Genomic DNA, 24418 nt, shown 5'->3' on the forward strand with positions numbered 1-24418 from the left:
TCCCTGATATGATACTAATTTTTGTATTTTTCAATGACGATTATTTCCAAATGAAGACTTTTTAAAATCATAATAAATACAAAAAATGGCAAATATTGAGTAGCTTCGCTACTAAAAATAGTTGAAAGCATGTTTACTCCAAGTCCGCAGGCTACACATACATTAATACAACAATACGTACACGTACAAGCCAGGGACAAGGGATATAGCCAAGGCTCTAAAGGGATAAGACAATTGCCGATAAGTTGATGCCCACCTCCAATGCTAGAACTCCAAATTACCCTTTCTGTAGATTACTATTAGTGGTTAAAATGTTTGGACCTAATCTTAATGAACTAACCAATCAAAATTAATTTATAGTCCCCAAAATTGTTAAGCGAACAAATAAGTAAACGTTATTATAAAACTTTGGGGGCTAGTGTAATAAACAACCCATTGCCCCTGTCTGTTTCTGAGGAATATAGAACATTAAGAAATAATATTTCAACTTTTAGCCTGTCGAAGATAACATTTGTGTTTTAATACTACATTAGTTGTTTTAAAAGTGTTTAAAAGTTTGAAAACACAATACATTTTGTATTAATAATCAAAAGTTTTTTAATACAAGTGCACTATCTCTAATCCCTGATAACACACACTCATGATCTAATTCTAAACTGTAATATTACATAAACTTTATATCAATATATAATTTAACAAAAATAGAAACGGTTACTGATCATTGATTTATCAATTATCAATTCTTTTCAATATAATAAATAAAAATCACCCTAGGGGAAATTGGTCGTTTTTTTGCTAACATAGTAAGACAAAAAAATAAGCAATCTATCTTTTTTATAGATAGAACAGTAATAGTTATTTCTCGTATCGTATTATAAACGGCTTTCCGCGGATATAGAATGTACAATTATAAGATTAAAACTAGTTTTTTTAGCCCCGAGGTGCTAAAAATACATTTCTATATTCGTAGAAAACTGGATATAATACGATGCTAGACATAGTTTTTTCGTATGGATGAGAACCGGTTCCTATCCACCGGATTCGAATGAATACGAGAAAATGTATTACAGTAACAGTATAGGTAGAAACTGTGTAAAAGCTGTGTATTAATTTTTGTTAATAACAAAATTACCACTTGTAGATTATTATTAGTGGTTGAAACATTTTGACACTCAACTTAACAAACCAACCAATCAAAATCCATTAAAATCACCAACGTTGTTGAGCCAACGAATAAGAAAACGTTATTATAAAATTTTGGGAACTAGTGTAATAACAGCCTATTATCCCCTTTCTTAATGGTTTTTAATATTTCTATGTTCTCAACCATCACTGAGAATATCTGGCCAAGTAAAAATTGTTTCGCCTAACAGATTTAAAGCTCAGCATAAAGATTAACCTCTTATCATAAAAAACTAATGCGGTTTATATTGAATGAAGAAAGTGCGATAAGCCTTAATAGGTATTTTTGTTTTTTAAACTTCAAAGAGATCTGTTAGTGTATGTATGTGTGTGTGTGTGTGTTAGATTCAAGAATTCTTAAAAGCGGTAAATGCTGTAAGGTTCTAAAATATTTGTTTTGGATTTAGAAAAACATTTTTGTTTTGAATGTGCTGTGCCTGCTTTATTATACAACATTTATTATGATCTGTTTGAGTTGAGAATAGAATAGATGCCTTTGGGTGAACAATTTGCGGTGTAATAATCAGGCTTAGTCTTACTGCCCCCCTTTCTCAAAGAAATTTGCAAAATATTACCCCTTTATCAAGGTTCGGCAGCTGATCCTTTAAAGGGATGCTTGCTGCAAAGGCGGATTGTAATTTTGTGGCAGTGTCTTTAACTGCGACTGAACTAAAATATATGGGAATGAAGGAGAATTGTTCGTTCCGATTGGCGAGTCCTGATTGTCAAAATTAGCTTTAATTTTCATTTTATGCTGATGTTTAAATATTAGTAAAAAAATAGAGGGGACAGGGGTTAAATAACTGTGCTGACTTTCAATTGGGTCTTTTAATGTAAGCCATTAGTGTCGGTAATATTTTATATTTCAAAAAAGGTCCTCACCACTGAAACCAGGAATTTGTATGGGTTATACATCAATACTTTTACATTTATTGTTCAAAGATTCGGTGGTCGGCCGCGGCTAGCTAACAAAATGCGGCAGTATATCTGAAGCTTGGCATTTACTGCGGTTGAAAAATGAACATTCTCTGTTTAAATAAGACCACGATTAACATTAATTCAGACTGAAAATTTTACAAATAAAAGATAAACAAATGAAGGCAATAAATTTGTAAAATTAATTTAGCAAAAACCTTGCGGAGAATAAAAACCTATTTGTGCTAGCGGGCTCAAGTCAACAAAATAATTAGCAGGGAGGAAGGGGACATTAGTATGTTTATTACGCTAGTCCAGAAAGTCCTGTATATACGTTTTCTTATTCTTTGGCTTAAAAACCTTGGGGACTTTTATTGACTTTTGATTTGGTTGGTTCATGAAATTGAGTGTCTAAACGTTTCATCCACTAATTGTAATTATAGGGTAATTTTATGTATCGTCATTTGGGATGTACATGAATTTATTAGGCATTGTCTTTAAGTCTTATCCCTTTAGATCCCTGCCACAAAATAATTAGGCTTTTATTGATTAATCTTTGTTTATTATTTTGGTTAAAATTATAAATCATTGTTCTTGGAGATGTTGGCTTCAAAGATATGTTGTTATGTCATTTGTTATTGGGATGTTTTTATATTTCAGTTTATATGGTGGGGAGTTTGAATTAACTTGTGTTTTCTTGTATGGCAGAACAATATAAGAGAGAGAGATATTTCAGATAAGGATTTACAGATTCGAAAAATCGAGTTCAATCATAAATTTTTAAATATATTTTAAAGATTTACTTAAAGTCGGAAACAAGCAAATTCTTTTTTCATAAACAAAAATTTATGTAAATTTATGATTTGTTTTATTAATCTAGGATGGCTAACGAACATATGTTTCTCGTAAAAGACCTCACAAAATTTCTTAAAAATCATAGATTTAAAAATTAGTAAAAATAATTTTTTAAAAGACCTAGAATCTCAATAGTCAAATCTATTTCCATACTTTAAAACTGATTGAAAATGAGAGGTGGGTTGAAATATTAATGAAAATGGGGAAAATAGTAAAGAGAAGGGCCGAAAAATCAGGGATCAAAAAGGATAAGACAATGAATGGATGTAGAACCCCAATGATGATACACAAAATTATCTCTTATGTAAATTAGTGGTTGAAACGTTTGGACACTCAACTAAATGAACCAACTGAATCAAAATTCAATAAAAGTCCCCAAGGTTGTTACAAATAAGAAAACTTTACCATAAGAATTTGGAGACTAGTGTAATAAACAACCCAATATCCCCTCATTCCCTGTAGAGGAAAATGATGAATAGGGCCCACCAATCAAATCCATTAATATTACTCTGTTTGTCAGATTTACAAATTATTAATCTTGAAACCATAAATTTTTCATACAAAAGAAATGAAAAATGTTTGTGATGAAAGAAAATAAGACAACAATCAATTATGAATACATTATGTTGCTTGAAGTGAAGCTACTCTATAAGAAAATCAGACAACAATCAATTATGAATACATTAATTTGCTTGAAGTGTAGCTACTCTATAAGAAAATAAGACAACAATCAATTATGAATACATTATTTTGCTTGAAGTGAAGCTACTCTATAAGAAAATAAGACAACAATCAATTATGAATACATTATTTTGCTTGAAGTGAAGCTACTCTATAAGAAAATAAGACAACAATCAATTATGAATACATTATTTTGCTTGAAGTGTAGCTACTCTATAAGAAAATAAGACAACAATCAATTATGAATACATTATTTTGCTTGAAGTGAAGCTACTCTATAAGAAAATAAGACAACAATCAATTATGAATACATTATTTTGCTTGAAGTGAAGCTACTCTATAAGAAAATAAGACAACAATTATTATGAATACATTATGTAGCTTGAAGCGCAGCTACTCTATAGATAATACAAAGTGACATTTTGTAAATGTATATTTCTTGTTTATTGGCGGGATTTAAGCCTAAATGCATAAATTGCTTTAAATAATATAAATTGATTTTTGCGAAATAGAAAAGTAAGATTTTTTACTATTAAGCCACTAACCGTAGCAATTTTGAAACTTAAATTGCTTAAAGTTAAAAATAAAGTTAAATGAATGTTTTGATTTGTTTTTACAAATGGACAAAACCATCTTTGCTTTTTGAACTCCTTAAGCTGTCTTTGTCAACATTTTCATTAAGATTTCTATTTAAAATTGTTTATGGAAACAGAAAACTATTTTAATTTATAAACGTTTATAAACACAAAAGCTATAAAAGTGTATGCTTAATGTTTAATGTTTATAGCCTAAAATCTAAATTTAAACTTCAAAAGATTTTGGATTTAAATAATGCCTTAGGTGCCTTTTATATTTACATTATACAATATAATACATACACACAGGCATGCATTTAAAGTTTAAATAAGGTATGGCCATTTTATCTGATTTATTGCATAAAAGTAAAAGTAAATTGCACTATTGTAATTGAAGAAGGACAAATACCATTGCAGATAAGATTCAGGGAGGGAGGGGACATTGGGCTGTTTATTACACTAGTCCCGAAAGTTTTATATTATCGTTTTCTTATTCGTTGGCTTAACAACTTTAGGGACTTTATTGATTTCTGATTCGTTGGTTGATAAAGTTGAGTCCCCAAACGTTTTAACCATTAGTTCCCAAAATTTTATATTAACCATTTCCTATTCGTTGGCTTAACAATTTGAGAATTGTTGATATCTGATAGTTGCTTCATTAAATTGAGTGTCCAAACTTTCTACCACTAATTGTAACCTTATACAGAAGAGATAATTTTGTGTGTCATCATTGGGGTGGTACATACATTTTTCGGCTATTGTCTTATCCCTATAGATTCCTGGATAAGATTTCTAACAAACACTTTCTATCACACTATCTATAAAGACTTAAATAAGTAATCTTTCAAACTATTTTAATTGGATTCTTTACAAAGAAAACGAATCAAAAAATTAATCTTATCAAGACTTTTCTATTGAAATATTTTTGCTCTAGATAGATTTGATCTGAGGATTAATTAAAAAATAAAAATAGCTCCATATCTTTCTTTAAAAAAATTATATTAATAATTTTAGATTAGTAATTTGTTTTGTTTTTTAAAAACGATATTGTTTTGTTAGTGCGTTAAATTCATAGAAATGGAAGATTCTTTTTAGCAGTATGGCTTCGAAACCGATTAATATCCGCTGGATAAGAACCGGTTTTCAGCGATACTGAAAAATTATGTAAAACATCGAATCACAAACAATTTTCCACTAATGTTAAAATAAAAATCATTAATTTGATATCACTCTTGTTAGCCTGGGCCTTCGGTCCCTCATGGTTAACAAAACTTTTTTCATATTAGAATTTTTATATCAATATCCGCGGGAAAATGTCTATAATACGATGCGATAAATAACTAATAGTTACTTCTAGAACTACTGTGTCTGTTTAAACAATTTAGGTTTTGAATAATGGATGTGGTCACCCTTGTTATATCTAAATAATTTATTAAAGAAACCAACTTTTTTATAGAATGTGTGTGGTATATGCAAAGCAAAGATGATAACATCCATAAAAGCGAAGCTGAGAAAATAAATATATAAAAATAGATATTAATTTAAAAATTGATGATTGTAAAACTTCTTGAAAGTATATACTTTTTAGTCGTATACCTATATAGAGGCAGAGCTCTTATTTTTATACTAAAAATCAATAGGGCGATTCACTCATTCAACCACGACCAAATTCTTATATTTTTTTTACGTCGATTGAAATTAATGTGTAATACAGACATGCCCTAATTGAAGAAAGTCTTGGCTTTTAGTAAATGGAATTTAGGCTTCCTGTATGTATAAAAATGTTATCGAATAAACTAAGCCATCATTTCCGCCTCTACTGTAAGTAACATTTTACAGTGCATTCGAAAACTTTTTTGGAAAAAGAATAACTTTCATGTCAAATCCTATTGTAGACATTTGTTTGAATTTGATTGTAATTCAAACATTGGAAGCTTTGTATAGTGCCTATACAAATTGAGGTCATACTGGCCTACCATTGGTCAATTAAAATGTATACTGGCCTGCCATTGGTAATTTAGTCTGTGTAGGGGCCTCTCATTGCTCATTTGTATTGTATGGCGTCATTTTTTTTATAGGCACTATAGACAGATTCAAATCATTGTTAATTTTACAAAAAATGTCTAATTGCGGAAAGGATAGCCAACTATCGAATGCAGCATATATGTAATATGTATATTTTACCACTATCTACATTGACAATGTTATACATACATACATACACGTTACTCAGAAAAATGCCACAGCGATTATATTTCTTGTCCATCAACAAAAAATATTAAATCATTTTGGTAGTGGATAGTATTTCCTTAAACTTTAAATGTACTTTAATAGTTGTTTATCATATCGTATTATAGACAGCTTTCCTCGACTATCAAAATGCAAAATCATAAGATTTAAACCAATTTAGCAGCCCCAGGGGGCCGAGACCCAAACTAACAAAACGTAATAATGTAATGATTTTTAATTTAATATCATAGATAATTGAATCTAATTCGATGCTATACATAATTTTTTAGCATGGCTAAGAACCGGTTCTAATTCAGCAGATATTGATTTGTTTCGAAGCAATACTGAAAAAGTATACCCACCCTCGCAATCACTATTCTTTATTTCAGCCATTAGATACTATGGAACATACAAGTAAATAAAAAAACATACATCTAGAATCTAGATTATATTTTAACTAAACTTATAAATCTAAAAAATAAATCTTGACATTTAAAATGCAAATTTGAACCTTAGTTTAAAGTTATAGATTGATGTATTGGTGTTTTATAAGATGTATCGTATACATTATTAGAGATATGGGGATAGATAAATGAAAGATAAATTTACAAACTGTAATTCATTTCAGGTATTTTGTGATTGTAGTGGTTGATTAATCTTCAATTGGACTTTCCAATGCTGGTAGATGCACCCCTAGCATATAGGGGCTTTGTATTTAAAAGGGCAGAAAGGGTCTAGAAAATAGCTTAAAACCATCCAAAGAATTAAATCAGAAAATGAAATAGCCTAACTATTACGGGACCTATGTGAAACTTATCTAAAGTAGAGAACCCAATCAGTTACGTAGTTATACATCAGTAGGGATATAAAGACAGATAAATAAATAAAAAAAATATATAAAATACTATAATTCAAATAAGGTATTTTGGGTGCATTTTTTGTGGTCAATTAATTTTCAATTGAACTAACCCTAAGCTCCTAGTATTGATGGAAAAAAAGTTTATCATATACATTATAACAAGGGCAACACTGTCCATAAGAACCTTCACCTAATAATTTTATTGATTAATAGACGTTTATCTTACATAGTGGCCTCTTTTTTGTCTTTTTGTTACTATACTTTTTGGTAAGTAATATGAACCATGCAATTTTAAAATTTAATGATTTTTAGTGTTGAATTTATTCATTTTTCTTCTTCTATTAAAGTATCTTGAAAATAGTCCTTGCTAGTCAAACACGCATTTAAAATACGCCCCTTACTTTAATATCACATAATAAGCACACTTTTACAATTATAAAAAGTGGGTGTTCTATGCCGTATTTTAAAAATGCTTTAAAGAAGAAATCAAACTAGCAAATAGGATCAGAGTAGGTTTTTTATTCAATAACGAGTAGGGGTTTGCCGCTGTATTAATAGATAATTATTGTTTTCAACAGTTCAATTCATCTGCTATTAAAATATGAAAAATCCTTTAAAAGATCCGATTGATAACAAAATTAATTATATTTTCTCTTCCTTGGGAAGTGTATTCACACCCTTCTTCTTTTTACAGTTGACAAATTTAGCTGGAGATTAGTTGAAGATGCAAAACTATAACAATTGATATATAATTTCTTGGATATTGCGCCAGATTTCTATCAACTCTAACAAAATGGTAATCCCAGCTGGATAATACAAAACGATTTCACCAATTTTATCCCATTCCTTCACCTTCTACTTGGATGTACTGACAGATAAATGAGGACGCTCGTAGCAACTTAAATGAACGACAAAAGTTCTCTGTCATAATATCCATGTATATTATATCCATTGCTATAATCCATATTAACCCTTGTTTATGGGTATTTAAAAAGTAAATAATTAGGGTTAACCGCGCGTGTTTATGTTCAAATCTTTTTAAGTTGTTCTATAAATAAGTTAATTTTTTTGATCATATAAAAATCTACAAGTAGAAATAAAACATACAAAATATAATTGCCTCCAATGTTTCCGCAGGGCTGGAAATTTTTTTTCTACCTGTATTAAATTCTTTTTAAAATACAACAAATCCTATATTATAAAGTAGTAAGCTTTTTTGTCTGTAACGAAGGATCTCGCTAACTGCTGAACTGATATGGTTCTCCTTCACAGGGGACCTTCTCATTGATCCTGGGAAGGTTTATAACTATTTTTGGGGAGGGTGCCACCACACTACCAAGATAAATCGCCCCTATAAAAAAATAACCCACCAACAATTTTTTTAAATTTCATTTTTAAAACAATTTTTTTATTTTTAAATCTAAAATTAAAAAATTGGGTTATCAAATTTCCCCCCTGCTCCTCAAGTTCCCTTAGAGGCCTCTAGGGGCGTAGCCGCTAGTTTTATATAAGCTAAAAATGTAAAATGATAATGTTGACTAATTAAGAGAAATTATGTTTAGAGAGGAAAATATTACTGGACTGGAAACTTTTTGGCAAGTTCCATCTAATCAGCGATTGGACCACCCCTTGCCCCCCCCTCCTCCTTAATTTAATTGTCAAAATATTGTTTTCATTGTACCAGCGGGGTGCTATAACATCGTGGGTATTTCAAAACCTTTTGCAACACAACCTAACATAAGAGAATGACTACAAATTGTTTACATTTGTTTATTTAAACATGTTAAGACGAGAGGGTTATTGTGGCTTTACTGACAACAAAAGGGATATTGTCAACTTTTCTCTTGCAAATCACAGACCATATACAAAAAGAATTCCTCCTAGAATTTATTTTTCATTATTATCATGCATGCATTGCAATTGCATATTTATATCAATCTTATTGTTATATAGACAATTTGAATATTTTGGCGAAAATGGGGGCATCTTAATTAGGTTATAATCAACTGAGCAGATTTCTGTCAGAAAGTTATAGGATATACAATGATATCTTTTTGTAATTTGTCTATGTCTTTAAGATTTTATTCACGCTACTATAGTTTTATATCTGCAACTTATTTTTTTTTGTCAAATTCACCCCTCTGGTTTTTGACTTATTTGACAAAGAGCTCCGTCTCTAGTCTTTAGGGCCTTTTATTTAACCCTTAACGGTCGGGGGGGGGGGGGGGCGTTGAACGCCCCCCCCCCCCATCCGGTTTTTACTATCTCATTTTCTGTGTGTGAAAGATAAAGAGCCCAAACTGCTTGACTTTTTAAGTATGGGTATGACACATAACTGAGAGTTGGAATTTTTTGAAAATCTCTATCCTGGCGGGCACAGGATGCCAGCAAACCTGGCAGGGTCATCCAGGTAAAGAACAAAAATATTTTTTTTGACTTAAACAAAGCATTTTATCTTACCAAATTACTAAAATATCCTTTAGTAGTACATCCTCATCTTAAATACAGGTGTTTAAGTCAATTTCAGTTCCAGGTATGATCCTGCAGGTCCTGATCCTCCAGGTCTACAGAAATCTTTTAAAGGCTCCTGTGGCCGCAATTTTTGACTTAGAGACTTCAAATTTTAAACTTAAGCTTTTCTTATATGTCTTGATAATGTATTAAAATTTCATAAAGATCCACCGCCGTTTTCCCGCCGACCGCCGACTGCGGCGGCTGGCAGCTGCCAAATACAGCTGCGGCCGCTGAAATTTATGTTTGATATTTCAAATATAAAATTTACATAAAAATAAACATTTTCTGCAAAAAAATTGTTCTTCTAGCTTCAAAAATAAAAAAATTACAGCCGTTTGAAATTTTTAAGTAAAAAAGGACCTAAAAACAAAGGTTGTTAAATAAAAGGGTGAAGGAAGCGAAAAATGACTTAGACTTATAAAAGGTCGGAAATTCATCATAACACAGGGGACTTGCTCTAATAGGAACTGAGATAATATGGGGGGGGCGTTGAACCCCCCCCCCCCTCCGACTGATTAAGGTGCGGCAAGGGGCCCGACTGTTAAGGGTTAAGTGAGGCTTCGTTTTAAACGCCTAGTTTATTTTTTTTAATGATTTAAATGAAATTATTGTTTGAGGATTTTTTAATTGCCTAAATTCATTTCACGACAATTACAAAGCTCTCGAAAATAAATGACATAAAAAGGAAGTCGAACTTTGTTAAAAAACGGTGTGCTTTCTAAAAATGTTTGTGAACACAACATAACTAATTAATGGTTCTGGTTTAAAATATATTCTGTCATTGTCGACTAAAGCATCTTTAATCTTTATTAGTCGAGATTACAATTTATTTTAAAATCAAATCCTTGAGGATATTGATGTAACTAAATTATTAAAACAAAAATTAAGGTAAAATAAAATTTAAAGAAGACCTTTTCTCAGGGATCTAAAGGGATAAGACAATGGTCAATAAATTGATGTACATCTCGAATGATGACACGCAGAATAACCACTTCTGTAGAATACAACTAGTGGTTGGAAAGTTTGGAGACTCAACTTAATGAACCAACCAAGCAAAATTCAATACAAGTGTCCAAGTTTGTGAAGCCAACGAATAAGAAAATGTCAATATAAAACTTTTGAGACTCAGCCCAATGTCCCCTTCCTCCCTCGCTTTCTTCTCTCTTTACTTTAAATAGTCTTGAACCTGATCGGGAAAAGTGAATAAATTTCCTCAACATTTGGAACCAATCGGTTCAGTGGTTCAAAGATCTTACTGTACTTAAATTCGGCTTTATATAGGTTAAAAGGGTAAAAACCAAACATCTAATTATTGAAAATAACACCAATAGGTTAATATCTCATGTTTAAGAATCACGTGCCATCAAATTTTAACAAATGCTCATCACGTACCAACCCCCTGTAACAGCCTAAGTTTTTATTTTTAACATGAGCTTGTGAATTAGATATTTATGTAGACATGCAGACAGACAAATTTGTCCACGGTAGTCAAGAGTCAAGTCACCCAGGGCGTCAACCCTTTCAAGTTCAGTGAGAGAGAAGTTTATTCTTAAATTATATGCTTTATGATATGAACAAAAGACAGTATGCGAATCAAAATTTTTGAATATCTTTATAAAATATTTACTTTATTGATGTTGCTGGTGGTAGCGCCCCTAGCATCTAGGAAATTCAAAAGGGCAAGGGGGTAGAAAAATAGCCTAACACAATCCCAGAGCTTGAATATTAATAGCCTAAACCCGTCCCGTGTAGCTTCTCTAAAAGAGAGAACTCAATCAGTTCTGTTGTTATCGAAATTTTAATCTTCAGACAAAACACCTAACTACTAAATAAAAGAATCGACATATTGGTTAATGAAATTTCTATTCAACTTAATCTTTTATCATATTACATCTTTTATCATATTACATTTTCCCGTCTCTGTTAATGTTGCATTTAGAATTGGCGACAATCACGAATCAACTTTTTACCTTCGCATACTTGCTTTTCAAATTTGTTTTCAAGACTATGTATATATTATGTGTATGGTTTTATGGCCACTGATGCGAAAATTTAAAGAAAACGTACTAGAAACGGATATTATCCAACATATATTAATCGACAGTCTTGGTAAATAGATTGAAACAATCGAAACAACTTATTATCATAACGAATCAAAACTACTAAAATTATAATCGGTTAATTTTTTGGAAATATTTTTGATTAGGACAGTTAGACTGTCAGACATCGTACCGCAAAAATTTGCAGGGTTATTAGCCGCATAAATAAGCCATGGCGGGCGTTGAAAGATTTGTCAGGGGAATTTTAAGAGGGTGTTCAAAACCACCCGCCACCCCTAGCACACAACCGGGTCTAAAATACAGGGATGTAAATAGATAAGACAATGGTCGATAAATTGATGTACATCCCCAATGATGATACACAAAATTATCCCTTCTGTAGATTACAATTATTAGTTGAAACGTTTGGACACTCAATTTAAAAACTAACTAACCAAAAGAAAAGTCCTCAAATAAGAAAACTTTTATATGTATAAAATTTTAAATAACATTTTAAAATTACTCATTCGTTTCAGAATATGCGAACATTTTTTGCGTTTGACTCATCCCTATTTAAAAGTCTGGAGTAAGAAACCATGCCTGCTTTTCGTCACACGTCATATTCGTTTAACCCGATTTAAAATAAAAAAAAAGTATGATTACACATACAGTGACACACTGCTGCCACTTTTAGCTGCTGCCGAGCTTCCAAAATATCTGCACCTCTTTTAATCCCCCCCCCCCCCCAATGGTACTTATACATAAAGTGCCTGTTCAGCACTGATACCCCCCCGGGCATAGACGTCCAAGGGGGGGGGGGGGTAATGAGGCGATTACCCCACCCCCCCATTTAAAATTTACCCCTAACCGTTTAGTAGGGGGTATTTACCCCCCCCCCCCACCCCAAAAAAAAAAGCTTGGACGCCCCTGCCCCCGGGCCCCCCCCCCCCTATTATTGAAATCAATTAAAATATTAGTTAAATCAATTGAAAATATTAGTTAAATCAATTGAAAATAAGGGGGGAGGGGTTCCAATGCATAACACCTGCAGGGGATTTTAACCCTGCAGTGCCCTAATTTTGCGTGGCTACCCAGTAACCAATATAACCTAACCAAACCTATAGTAAAAACCAAATAAAAGAAAAACTGCAATTTAAAAATAAAGGGGTGGGGGGGAGTATCAGTGCTCAACAAGGCATTTTGTGTGAAAGCGCCAATTTTTATCTATAAAAGAGGAAGCGCTTGTGGTTACTGTAAAAGTCAGGTTATTGTCATTTTTCAGGGTCGTAAAATAAAAATTAAAACAGCTTTTAAACACAGAAACTGGTGACATACACTTATTTAATCAAGAGTGGATTGAGATATTCTAAATCAGATATCTGGAAAGTGTCATGTGTGACGTCATAAAGATAAGTCTAAATCCATCTCTTTTTAAGGGTTTTCTTTACCACTTCTCTCATCCTCTCTTTTTAGACGTATTTTTATGACGTCACACATGACACTTTCCGTATCTCCTTCTAAATCTATATTTGTTTGCAATCTGATTTAATAAAATACGAAGGTTTTTATTTTGATGAATTTACATCATAAAGTATAAAAAGCGTAAATTTCAATGGTAACCAATAAAACATTTAAATTTTAAGGAAACACACAAAAATTACTTTTGCTTTTATATTTTTAAATCTACCTAAATTGAAAATGGCATGTAATAAAATGTTTAATATTTTCGATAGTCTAAGAAATATGTAGATACTATTTTTTGTCCATTCTTTAAAAATCAATATATATTTATAGGGAATTAAAAGTAGGAAGCAGGACATTGTTGGGTTGAGTATTGGGTTGTCTCATGAGTAAGGAATTATTATTATCCCATTATCACTGGTTCTTCCTAGCTGTCTGTCTCTACACAGGGATATTAAGGGATAAGACATTGTTGGGTTGAGTATTGGGCTGTATCATGAGTAAGGAATTATTATTATCCTATTATCACTGGTTCTTCCTAGCTGTCTGTCTCTACACAGGGATATTAAGGGATAAGACATTGTTGGGTTGAGTATTGGGCTGTATCATGAGTAAGGAATTATTATTATCCTATTATCACTGGTTCTTCCTAGCTGTCTGTCTCTACACAGGGATATTAAGGGATAAGACATAGTTGGGTTGAGTATTGGGCTGTATCATGAGTAAGGAATTATTATTATCCTATTATCACTGGTTCTTCCTAGCTGTCTGTCTTTACACAGGGATATTAAGGGATAAGACATTGTTGGGTTGAGTATTGGGTTGTATCATGAGTAAGGAATTATTATTATCCTATTATCACTGGTTCTTCCTAGCTGTCTGTCTCTACACAGGGATATTAAGGGATAAGACATTGTTGGGTTGAGTATTGGGCTGTATCATGAGTAAGGAATTATTATTATCCCATTATCACTGGTTCTTCCTAGCTGTCTGTCTCTACACAGGGATATTAAGGGATAAGACATTGTTGGGTTGAGTATTGGGCTGTATCATGAGTAAGGAATTATTATTATCCTATTATCACTGGTTCTTCCTAGCTGTCTGTCTCTACACAGGGATATTAAGGGATAAGACATTGTTGGGTTGAGTATTGGGCTGTATCATGAGTAAGGAATTATTATTATCCCATTATCACTGCTTCTTCCTAGCTGTCTGTCTCTACACAGGGATATTAAGGGATAAGACATAGTTGGGTTGAGTATTGGGTTGTATCATGAGTAAGGAATTATTATTATCCTATTATCACTGGTTCTTCCTAGCTGTCTGTCTCTACACAGGGATATTAAGGGATAAGACATAGTTGGGTTGAGTATTGGGCTGTATCATGAGTAAGGAATTATTATTATCCTATTATCACTGGTTCTTCCTAGCTGTCTGTCTCTACACAGGGATATTAAGGGATAAGACATTGTTGGGTTGAGTATTGGGCTGTATCATGAGTAAGGAATTATTATTATCCTATTATCACTGGTTCTTCCTAGCTGTCTGTCTCTACACAGGGATATTAAGGGATAAGACATTGTTGGGTTGAGTATTGGGCTGTATCATGAGTAAGGAATTATTATTATCCTATTATCACTGGTTCTTCCTAGCTGTCTGTCTTTAGACTATGTAATACTTGGGGATCTAAAGGGATAAAATAATGGCCGATAGATTGATGTAAATACTCAATGATGATACACAAAATTAACCCTCCTGCAGATTACAATTAGTGTTGAAACGTTGCCGCTCATTTTAATGAACAACTAATACACAAAGTCCCCAAAGTTGTTGAGACAACGATTAAGAAAACGTTAATATGAAACGTTGGGGACAAGTGTATTAAACAGCTCAAAAGGCAATGTTAACATTCTGTCTTAAAATAAAAAAGCTTCGCTTTTAACACCATTTTAATGTTCCGTTATCTACTTATACATTTGACAAATTTTGACACTTTTATAATAATTAGACTACAAAGCCCCCCATAAATTCGTAAATATCCATATATGGGGCCACTGCAAAATAAATAAAAAATTCGAATAATTACAAAATGACTTAATGTATTGATTGGTAACCTTAACCTTACTAAACTAAATTGAAATTACATTCAATCAGTATTTTGAACAAATTCTATACTTTTTCAAATTTTATGGAATTTGAAGTTTTATTTTGGTTTCTAAACATGGAAATTCTAGGTATTAAAGTTCTTTTACTATCCTTTAGCCAGAAAGGAATGGGGCAATGGGCTGTAAATTACACTTGCCCCCAAAGTTTTTTAATAACGTTTTCTCATTTGTAGCATCAACAACTTTGGGGACTTTTAATCAATATTGATTGGTTGGTTCATTAAGTGGAGTGTCCAACCGTTTCAAACACTAATCTACATAAGGGGCAATTTTGTGTATAATCATTTGGGATGAAAATCAATTTATCAGCCATTGTCTTATCTCTTTAGATCCCTGCCTTTTACTATCCTTGAACTCATCTTCAAATCTTAGATTTGTTTTGTTTCCATTTTATTCTTGTTTTTTTTTTACACGTACTGCGTGTTTTACACAGCTACATTTTTCTCACTCTATTTAAGATTTTTTGTACGTTGTTTTCAATGTAATTATGATAAATAATTTCTCTGGTGTTTTTTCTCATGGTCCGAGAACTGAAAACTAACGAGACAGTGCAAAGTAGCACCAAAAAAATGACCTCATACAATAAAGTTGACCAATGAGAGGCCAGTATACACTGTCAAAACCAGCCTCCTATTTACTAAAACTGAAATCAAGGAGGGTTGGATATACTTTTCCTATGCCTAACCAATGCAAGGAGCCGTAACTCTTACGGGACTTTCTGCAGTGCTTTAACCCTGAGGGCCTACCCAGTACCCAATAAAATCTAACCCAAATTATTAAACAAATGAAAAACTACCTTCCCCTCTCTTTTTTTATTTGAAAAATATAAGCGAGGGGAGGGTCTGTGCTCTACAATGCACTAAGAGGGCATTTTCATATTAGTTTTATTAATCTTAATGAGTTATGGCTGTTTACGGCCTTGTTTGTGATTGTGTTTGTTGTTTTCTTGTTGTTTATGTTTCTTCATCATGAATGAACAACAATTTTCTCTCTAGCAACGTCATCATTTTATGTTATAGTCAGGGATCTAAAGGGATAAGACATTGGAGATAAATTGATGTACAATTAGATTACAAACGTTTGAACACTCAACTTAATGAAACAACCAATGAAATTCAATGAAAGTCTCCAAAGATGTTAAGCCAACTAGTAAGAAAACGTTATTGTGAGACTTGGCCGATAAATTGATGTACATCCCCAATGATGATGCACATAAATACCCCTTCTGTAGATTAAAATAACGGTTTGCAACGTCAACTAGAAGTCTTTTCTCCAAATATAACTTTAAAAAATAAAAAATTAACAATCAAATATAATTTCAGGTTCTTGAGTTGATGCGCGAGGTGCGCGAGGAAGTTGATGACGAAGGTCAACACAGTGACCTCTCTCCATACCATAGTGACTCAGATTCAGCTGTCATGATGTCAGGAAATTCACCATTCATATCAAAGGTAGGTGGCAGGATTTGGTCAGCAATAAATGTATTAGTATAGAATACAGATAGTTACAATGATCCAGTCTTGGGGACCTTTTTCACCAGCTTGCAAATGCTTTTTCCTTCTTTTTTAATGACTTGGCTGTATTAATATATCCGACGCTATTGATATTCAAAGACCCAATTGAAAGTCAGTATCTGAATGTCCCCGGCGTATGAACATACATTTATTTAACCCCTTCCCCCTCTATTGGTTTAATTTAATTGGTCAACAAGCAGTTTCTGCAAAAAGTGTTAAAATATGTTTGTCATATAAAACAGTGGGGATTGTTGATGGACTTTTGTTTACTTGTGCAGTGATCAAAATTCCCTTTTAAATTTTCATTAGATTTTTTGTCTTTTCATGTAAATCTTTCGTCAAAACACTTCTTCGATTTACAATCGGATAGAAAGCTACCTTAAACTTACGTAATTGCCTTGATTTATCTTATATTTACAAATCTTAGAAGCATCAAAGTTAAAAATACAACCAAACTGTAGCCAATTTAAATTCCCAGCTGCCTAATGACATGATGAAATTAACTTCCTTTTATAAAAGAGTAAATTATTATACTGTTGAAACTAGTATGATTACGTCAAATAGAAGCAAAAACTTCTCTTCAAAAAGATGTTGAAAAGTGTATACAAAGTTAAATAATTAAAAACAAGAAAAAAATTATTGGAATGTAGTCATTTCTTCATTGTGGGGAAGAAAAATAAAAGGAAAAAAATTTGAGTTTCAATATTTTTAAAAGAGGGGGGGGGGATAAAAGAGGGAGAGAGGTTCCTTAAAACTGAGTGATTGACTGACATTATTCACCAATAAAGTAACTTTGCTACTGAAACCAAAATACTTGCTTTTGATTACATTATTTATATATTTATTTACATATTTCAAAATATAAGTTTAAATTCCAACAAAACAAATGTTTCAATGACTTGGCCTTTTCAAAATGATCCTAGAAAATGGTAAAGAAAATAAGCAAAGAAGAAGTGTGAATGAATTTTTCTTTTTTTAAAGGTGAACAGCGAGGGGGCTTTTGTTTGACTGAACTTTGTGCGACCTCAGCCATATTTTCAAAATAAAGAATTTCTAAATTCATGATTTATATATTTGGTTCATAGATTTCTGATTTGTAATAGTATAGCTACTCTATAAGTTGCTTGAAAGTCTTTCTTTTTTCTTCCTTTTATTTGAGGCGTTTAAACTCAGGGATCTAAAGTTGGCCTATAAATTGAAGTACATCCCCAATGATGATACACAAAATGACCCTTCTATATTACAATTAGTAGTTTAAACGTTATGACACTTAACTCAATGAACTATCCAATCAAAATTCAATAAATTCAATTCAACCTTTTTAAGGTCAGTTCTTTAATTTGCTTTTATTTTAAACTTTTGAACTATACAAAGTTGTAGATTTTTCACTTTATATTTCATTTTTTCAAAGTTTTGCAAATATTGAAATTGATCGTTCCAATTTTTTTTATAATAAAATATAATGATTCTTTGGGCCTTTTGTTTACTATTTTACATCATAAATAAAAGAAATGAATAATATTTGATACTTGGTAAAAACTTGTAAAACAATGAGTAGACTATTTTCATAACCGCAAAGTCGGAGCATTTTTCATTATTTTTTACTATGGATATATTATTACTTGGATCTAACATCAGAACTTTATGTTCTTTATTAAAGTGAAACTTGTAGCGGGCTAGAATAACGATTCTCCCCTTATACTCTCTTAACCCAATCACCTTTACTCCTAATGGATGAACGAACAGACCAATAAACGAGTTCCATGTTAGCAAGGTAACTTGACGACAATCCTTCCCCTGTCATAATATCCACGTATATTCTACATTCAGATTTTTTACACAGGCATATTTCTGTAGAATAATACAGTAGGGTTATGAGTGGATTCCTGTCTAATAATTCGAAATCCATGTTGCTTTGTATTTATGTCTTATTGAATGAAAATTTGTTTGATATCTTTTTTTTAATTATAACCTTTATCGAATTTTAAATGTAAAACGAAAATTGAACAGTTGAGTAAGAAGTTTATGAAACTACAAATCCTTCTAAAAGTTGAATAACATCCTTTTTTAAGAACAAAGATAATATATGTAAATCTTATTGTAATAAAGTAGCTCTGAAATAATGTAAGCTATTGAAGAAAATATTAAATAGTTGCTTAAGTGTATAACAATCCATTCTATAACCCCACTGTATAGTAACTGTATAAGTATAAAGTTTTATAATAACAAGAACAAATAGTACACAAGTAGCACTCTGATAATAAGCCAATAACATTTTAAATAATACATTTAACAGTAAATTAAGGTAATGTGCCAAAGGATTTTTTTATTTCAACAGATTTCGAAAATAAATCACAAAACAAATTTAAAGACATCTATTTATTTAATTTTTGAAGAAGTTTTAACAGTGCCTATATAAAAAAAATGTCGTACTGGCCTACCATTTTGGTCAATTAAAATTTAAACTGGCCTATTATTGGTCTTTTGTATTGTATGACGTTATTTTTATAGGCACTGTAAAGAGCTTCAAAAAACAATTAAAACCGACGGAATGACGGAGTGACGGCCGTACATTATGACATAATTATAGAAAAGCTTCACATTTGAATACATTGTTTGCATAGAAAATCATTTTTCACTGCCAATAATTCATTATTGCATAACATAAACAAATACAAGAAACAATTTAATACAGGGGTCGTATTGAATCGGGTCTATAGAAGTTGATATAGAATATACCTGGATGTATTGAAAGGAGAAATGTCGTCAATTTAGCTTGGTAATATGGACCTCATTTAATGGTTAGTTCGTACATGAAAATCTCGTGCAACATCCAAGAAAAATATATCAATTTCTATAGTACACAGCCTTCTTAAATAACACCAGGTTGGTGTAAAAATATTATTCAAAGATATAATTTTGCTCATAAAAATACAATTATTTGCCTAAAAAACTTTCGCGCAATGCACTCCCACCCCTCTCTTTTTTTTCTCTATTGCAATTTCTGTGCACCTGCATACTTGAAGCCCATATCAGTTGCTAAATATTCGAATAATTGAAAATTAGGATAGCCCTGCAGGGCACTTGAGGTATAGACCCCACAGGGAATGCACAATAATCATTAAATAGTTTAGATGCATAATTTTGACATTTCAAGCTGTTAATTGCTGTTTGATATTTTGAATTTGCTTAGCTATATATTAGTTTAAGTTTTCAAATGATTTTAGTCGCAATTAACATATAAAAGCCGAAAACACTGACCAATTTCTTTAATAATGCGTCAAATATTTTAATATACTTTAGTGTCTTTTTTTATTTTAAATTATATCTGGTTTAATATCCACTAAGAAAAACAAGACCCGTTATAATAATGATTAAATTATGTTCCTTTTTTTCTCCCATAGAATTGCAAATTAAACACCTGCCATGCTTTTTTATATTATTACTATTTTCTGATTTGTTATAAATCAAAATTAAGCCAAAATTAAGTGAGAAACATCATCCTGTGGTTTTCTAATGGATTTTTGTATTGAATTAATGCTGGGAAACTAATCTGATTCACAAAGCTTCCGGTTCTCTGCGCACAAAAATCATCCAAAGGATTTTCTTTCCAATTTTTTTTGCCTTTTTTGCCAGAGTAATATCAGTAATGAGGACAAACAAAATTTCCCCTTCGTTTGATAAAAATTGTTGGTTGAAAATTTTGCACAAACCAATTGCAAATTAATCATCCAAAGGATTTTTCTTCCCATTTTTCGCTTTTAAGTTTACTAGGGATGTAAATCAGCAATAATGATAATCAAATTTCCCCTTATTTTGATTAAAATTATTAGTTAAAAAGTTTGGACATTATAAGTTTGGAAGAAACAAATCAAAATTTTATGAAAGTAACAAAAATTTGAGCTAGCGAATCAAATAAATAAAACTTTGGTACTTTAGGTACATTTAATTAGGATTTCATAGGTGATATTAATTTTTTCTCATTTAAGTTTAAAAGATAGTAGTTGACAATACATCCTAAGATCATATACACCGAATAAATTTTAAATTATTTTTTATTTTCATTAATTTAATAATTTTTACATATTATTATTTTTGAATTAGAAATAAAGGTTATGAAAAGTTATGCACACAGTCCCAAAAATAGCCAAAAACCTTCTTAGAGGTATACTAAAGCTTCCCAAAAAAGTATCAATTTAAAGTTAAAAAAAACACTTAAATATTCAACTCAGGAATCTTAAAGGATAAGACAATGCCCGATAATTGATCAAATTACCCCTTCTGTAGATTAAAATTAGATGTTGAAAAGTTTGAACACTCAACTAAATGAATTAACTGAACTAAAAAAATTCACTGAAGTTTCAAAAGTTTTTAAGCCAACTAATAAAAAAAAAACCTTTTAAAAAACTTTGGGAACTATTGTAATAAACAGTCCCCTCTCTAGCTATCTGTATCCAACTACTACCAGATGCCTTATTCCTTGTACCTTGATTTTTTATGTAAATAAAAAACACAGAAAGAAAGAATTTTGCAAAATATTAACGAATTGTGATTAAATCCTTCCGGCAAGCCATGATGGCCAGGGATCTACAGGGATAAGACAAAGGCTGATAATTTGATAAACATTCCCAATGATTATACCACAAAAATTCTCTTAAGTAGATTACAATTTGTGATTAAAACTTAATGAACTAAAATTCAATCCCCAAAATCGTTAAGCCAACAAATAAGGAAGATGATATTATAAAACTTTGGGGACTATTGTAATAAACAGCTCAATAACCCCTCCCTCCCTCCCTGCAAGTGAGACAATACTTTGCATAAACATAAATTTCTCTTCTTTTTGCCTGGATTTTACCACTTAATAAGGAGGAGCAAGTGTTTCTTCTTAAAGTTACTTCGTCTGTCTATTCGCTTGTTTCACCATCTATAATACAAGAACGATGTTTGTTTGTCTGTCTGTCTGTTTGTTTGTAGCGAAGGATCTCGCTAACCGCTAAACCGATCGGGTTCTCTTTACAGGGTAGCTTCTCATAGGTCCCGGGAAGGTTTGTAACTATTATCTTGGGGGGTGGGACACCCCAACCCCCCCCCCCACCAATTTTTTTTCTTTTTAAAACTAAAATTAAAATAGTGAGGTCGACTACCCCCCCCCTCCAAAAAAAAAAAATCCCCCCCCCAATTTTTTTAAAAATTTTCCTTTAAATCTAAAATACGAAAAATTGGTTTGATCAAACCTCTTGGCGCAAAGCCCCTAGTGGCTAGGGGCGAAGCCGCTAGTTATATAAACGGATGTAGAATATGCGTAGATAATATGAAAGGGGAAAACTGTCGCTGGAAAATTGGAAAACTGTCGTTGGTCGCTATTTCTATTAATCGGTCAGTTCGTTCATACAGTAGGAGAGATGGGATGGGGTAAAGGGTGGGAAGGTGGGGATCATTACTTTAGCCCGCTACAAGTGTCCGTTAATTAGAGTATATGATAATCTGGTGTAAGATCCACGCAATAATAAATCTATTTCTATGTAATAAACTATGTTTTGTGTATGTATTATCAGATTTGACCATAGACTTTTGGGACCTGCCCCCCCCCCAAAAAAAAAAAAAAAAAAAAAAATTATCGTCAAATAGTCTTCTACAAACTTTATAAATGTCTTAATTACCAGTTTCTGTTTTCTTTTGCAAAAATTGATTCTTGTTTATTTGATGTTAGGTTGGTTGCACATATGTACATTTATACCAGGGAGGGAGGGGACATTGGGCTGTTTATTACACTAGTCTCCAAAGTTTTCTAATAATGTTTTCTTATTCGTTGGCTCAACAACTTTAAGGACTTATTGAATTTTGTTGGTTAGTTCATTAAGTTGAGTGTACACACGTTTTAACCACTAATTGTAATCTACAGAAGGGGTAATTTTGTGTATTATCATTTGAGATGTACATCAAATTATCGGCCATTGCCTTATCCCTTTAGATCCCTGTCATTTGTGTACTAGGGTTCATAGAAGAAAAGGGAGAGTGGAATTTTTATACAGGGTGTCCGGGAATAAAAAAACTTCGGAAATTACAACAATTTTTTTAAATGAAAACTTATTGACCGTGCATTTTTAAAATATGACATTTTCGTCAGAGAGTAACATTGATTTGATAAAAATTCAGCGTTGCGGAGCCATTTGATTTTGGTGCGGCTCCGGCTCCGACCTAAAATCAAGAAAAAAACTCGACATATTTTTTTCCCCACGTCTATTTTTGAAAGGTTTTAAAAGTTCAATTTTTGATAAAAATGGACTTGAAAAACTTAATAGAGGCGTTTGTACATGACAAAACAGAGTTACCAAATTATAATTTATAAAAAATCTCTTTATTTATCTAGTCCGGAGCCGGAGCCGTTTTTAACGAAAATTACGGCTACGGCTCCAGCAAAATATGGCGGCTCCACGGCTCCCGGCTCCGGCTCCACAACTCTGGTTAAAATATATCATCAATTTAAGTTACAGGCCATTTTTAGCTACCAGTCTATTTCGGTTTAACAGACTTTATAGCAGGATAACTAAAAGTATAACAATCATTTTTAATCTTGCGAGCCAAAAACTTGGCGGCAAAGTGATTTTTTCCTAATCCCCTATCCCTGTTTTTTTTGTTATTGTGAAAGTTAATTTGCAAATATCGATTGATTATTAGGGTGAAATTGTAATGTCATTTTGCATATAATTAATTTTTTCCAAGCCAATCTACTCCAAAAGTGTTGGTCCGTTAGTCTTCCATTCTGAATCCAAAGGGATAAGACAATGGCCGATAGAATGGTGTACATCCCCAATGATGATACATAAATGTACCCCTTCTGTAGATTACAATTATTGATTAAAACGATAAGACACTTAACTTAATGAACCCACCAATCATAATTCATTAAAAGTCCCCCAAGTTGTTAAGCTAACGAATAAGAAACTTTTGTTTTAAAAAACCTTAAGGACTAGTGTAATAAACAGCCCAATGTTCTTTCTCCTAATGTGAAGGCTTTTTAACGGCGTTAAAAACTACACAATAAGCTTTATTCAGAAACATTTTTGGATTTTTATATCGTGAGCGCATTTGTTTACATTGTTTTACTTATGGACTTGTAATGGGTATTGACATCTAACCAGGAAGGGAGGGGACATTCAGCAGTTTATTACACTAGTCCCCAAAGTCCTCTCATTCGTTGGCTTAATAACTTTGGGGACTTTTAATTGCTAGTTAAGTAAGTCTTGTTCAAACGTTTCAACCAGTAAATGTAATCTACAGAAGGGGTAATTTATGTACCATCATTGGGGATGTACATCAATTTAACGTCCATAGTCTTATCCCTTTGCATCCCTGGCATCTAACAGTTATTTTGTATCCAGTGTCGTCTAAATAAAGCATATAGCTACTAAATATTACAATAGAA

At 31.9% G+C, this 24418-nt stretch overlaps 1 protein-coding gene across 1 annotated transcript in view; it reads left to right on the forward strand.

Moving 5' to 3' along the window:
* LOC145316455 (uncharacterized) overlaps positions 1–24418 on the forward strand; it is a 152842-nt gene that overhangs the window by 61329 nt on the left and 67095 nt on the right. The window contains exon 2 of the mRNA XM_080156966.1: positions 16798–16926. Coding sequence (XP_080013092.1) covers positions 16798–16926 — 129 coding nt within the window. The remainder of the gene's footprint in view (positions 1–16797; positions 16927–24418) is intronic.

Source organism: Acartia tonsa, chromosome 4, assembly GCF_053477335.1.
Source record: "Acartia tonsa isolate MP-2025a chromosome 4, ASM5347733v1, whole genome shotgun sequence".
Lineage (NCBI taxonomy): Eukaryota > Metazoa > Arthropoda > Copepoda > Calanoida > Acartiidae > Acartia > Acartia tonsa.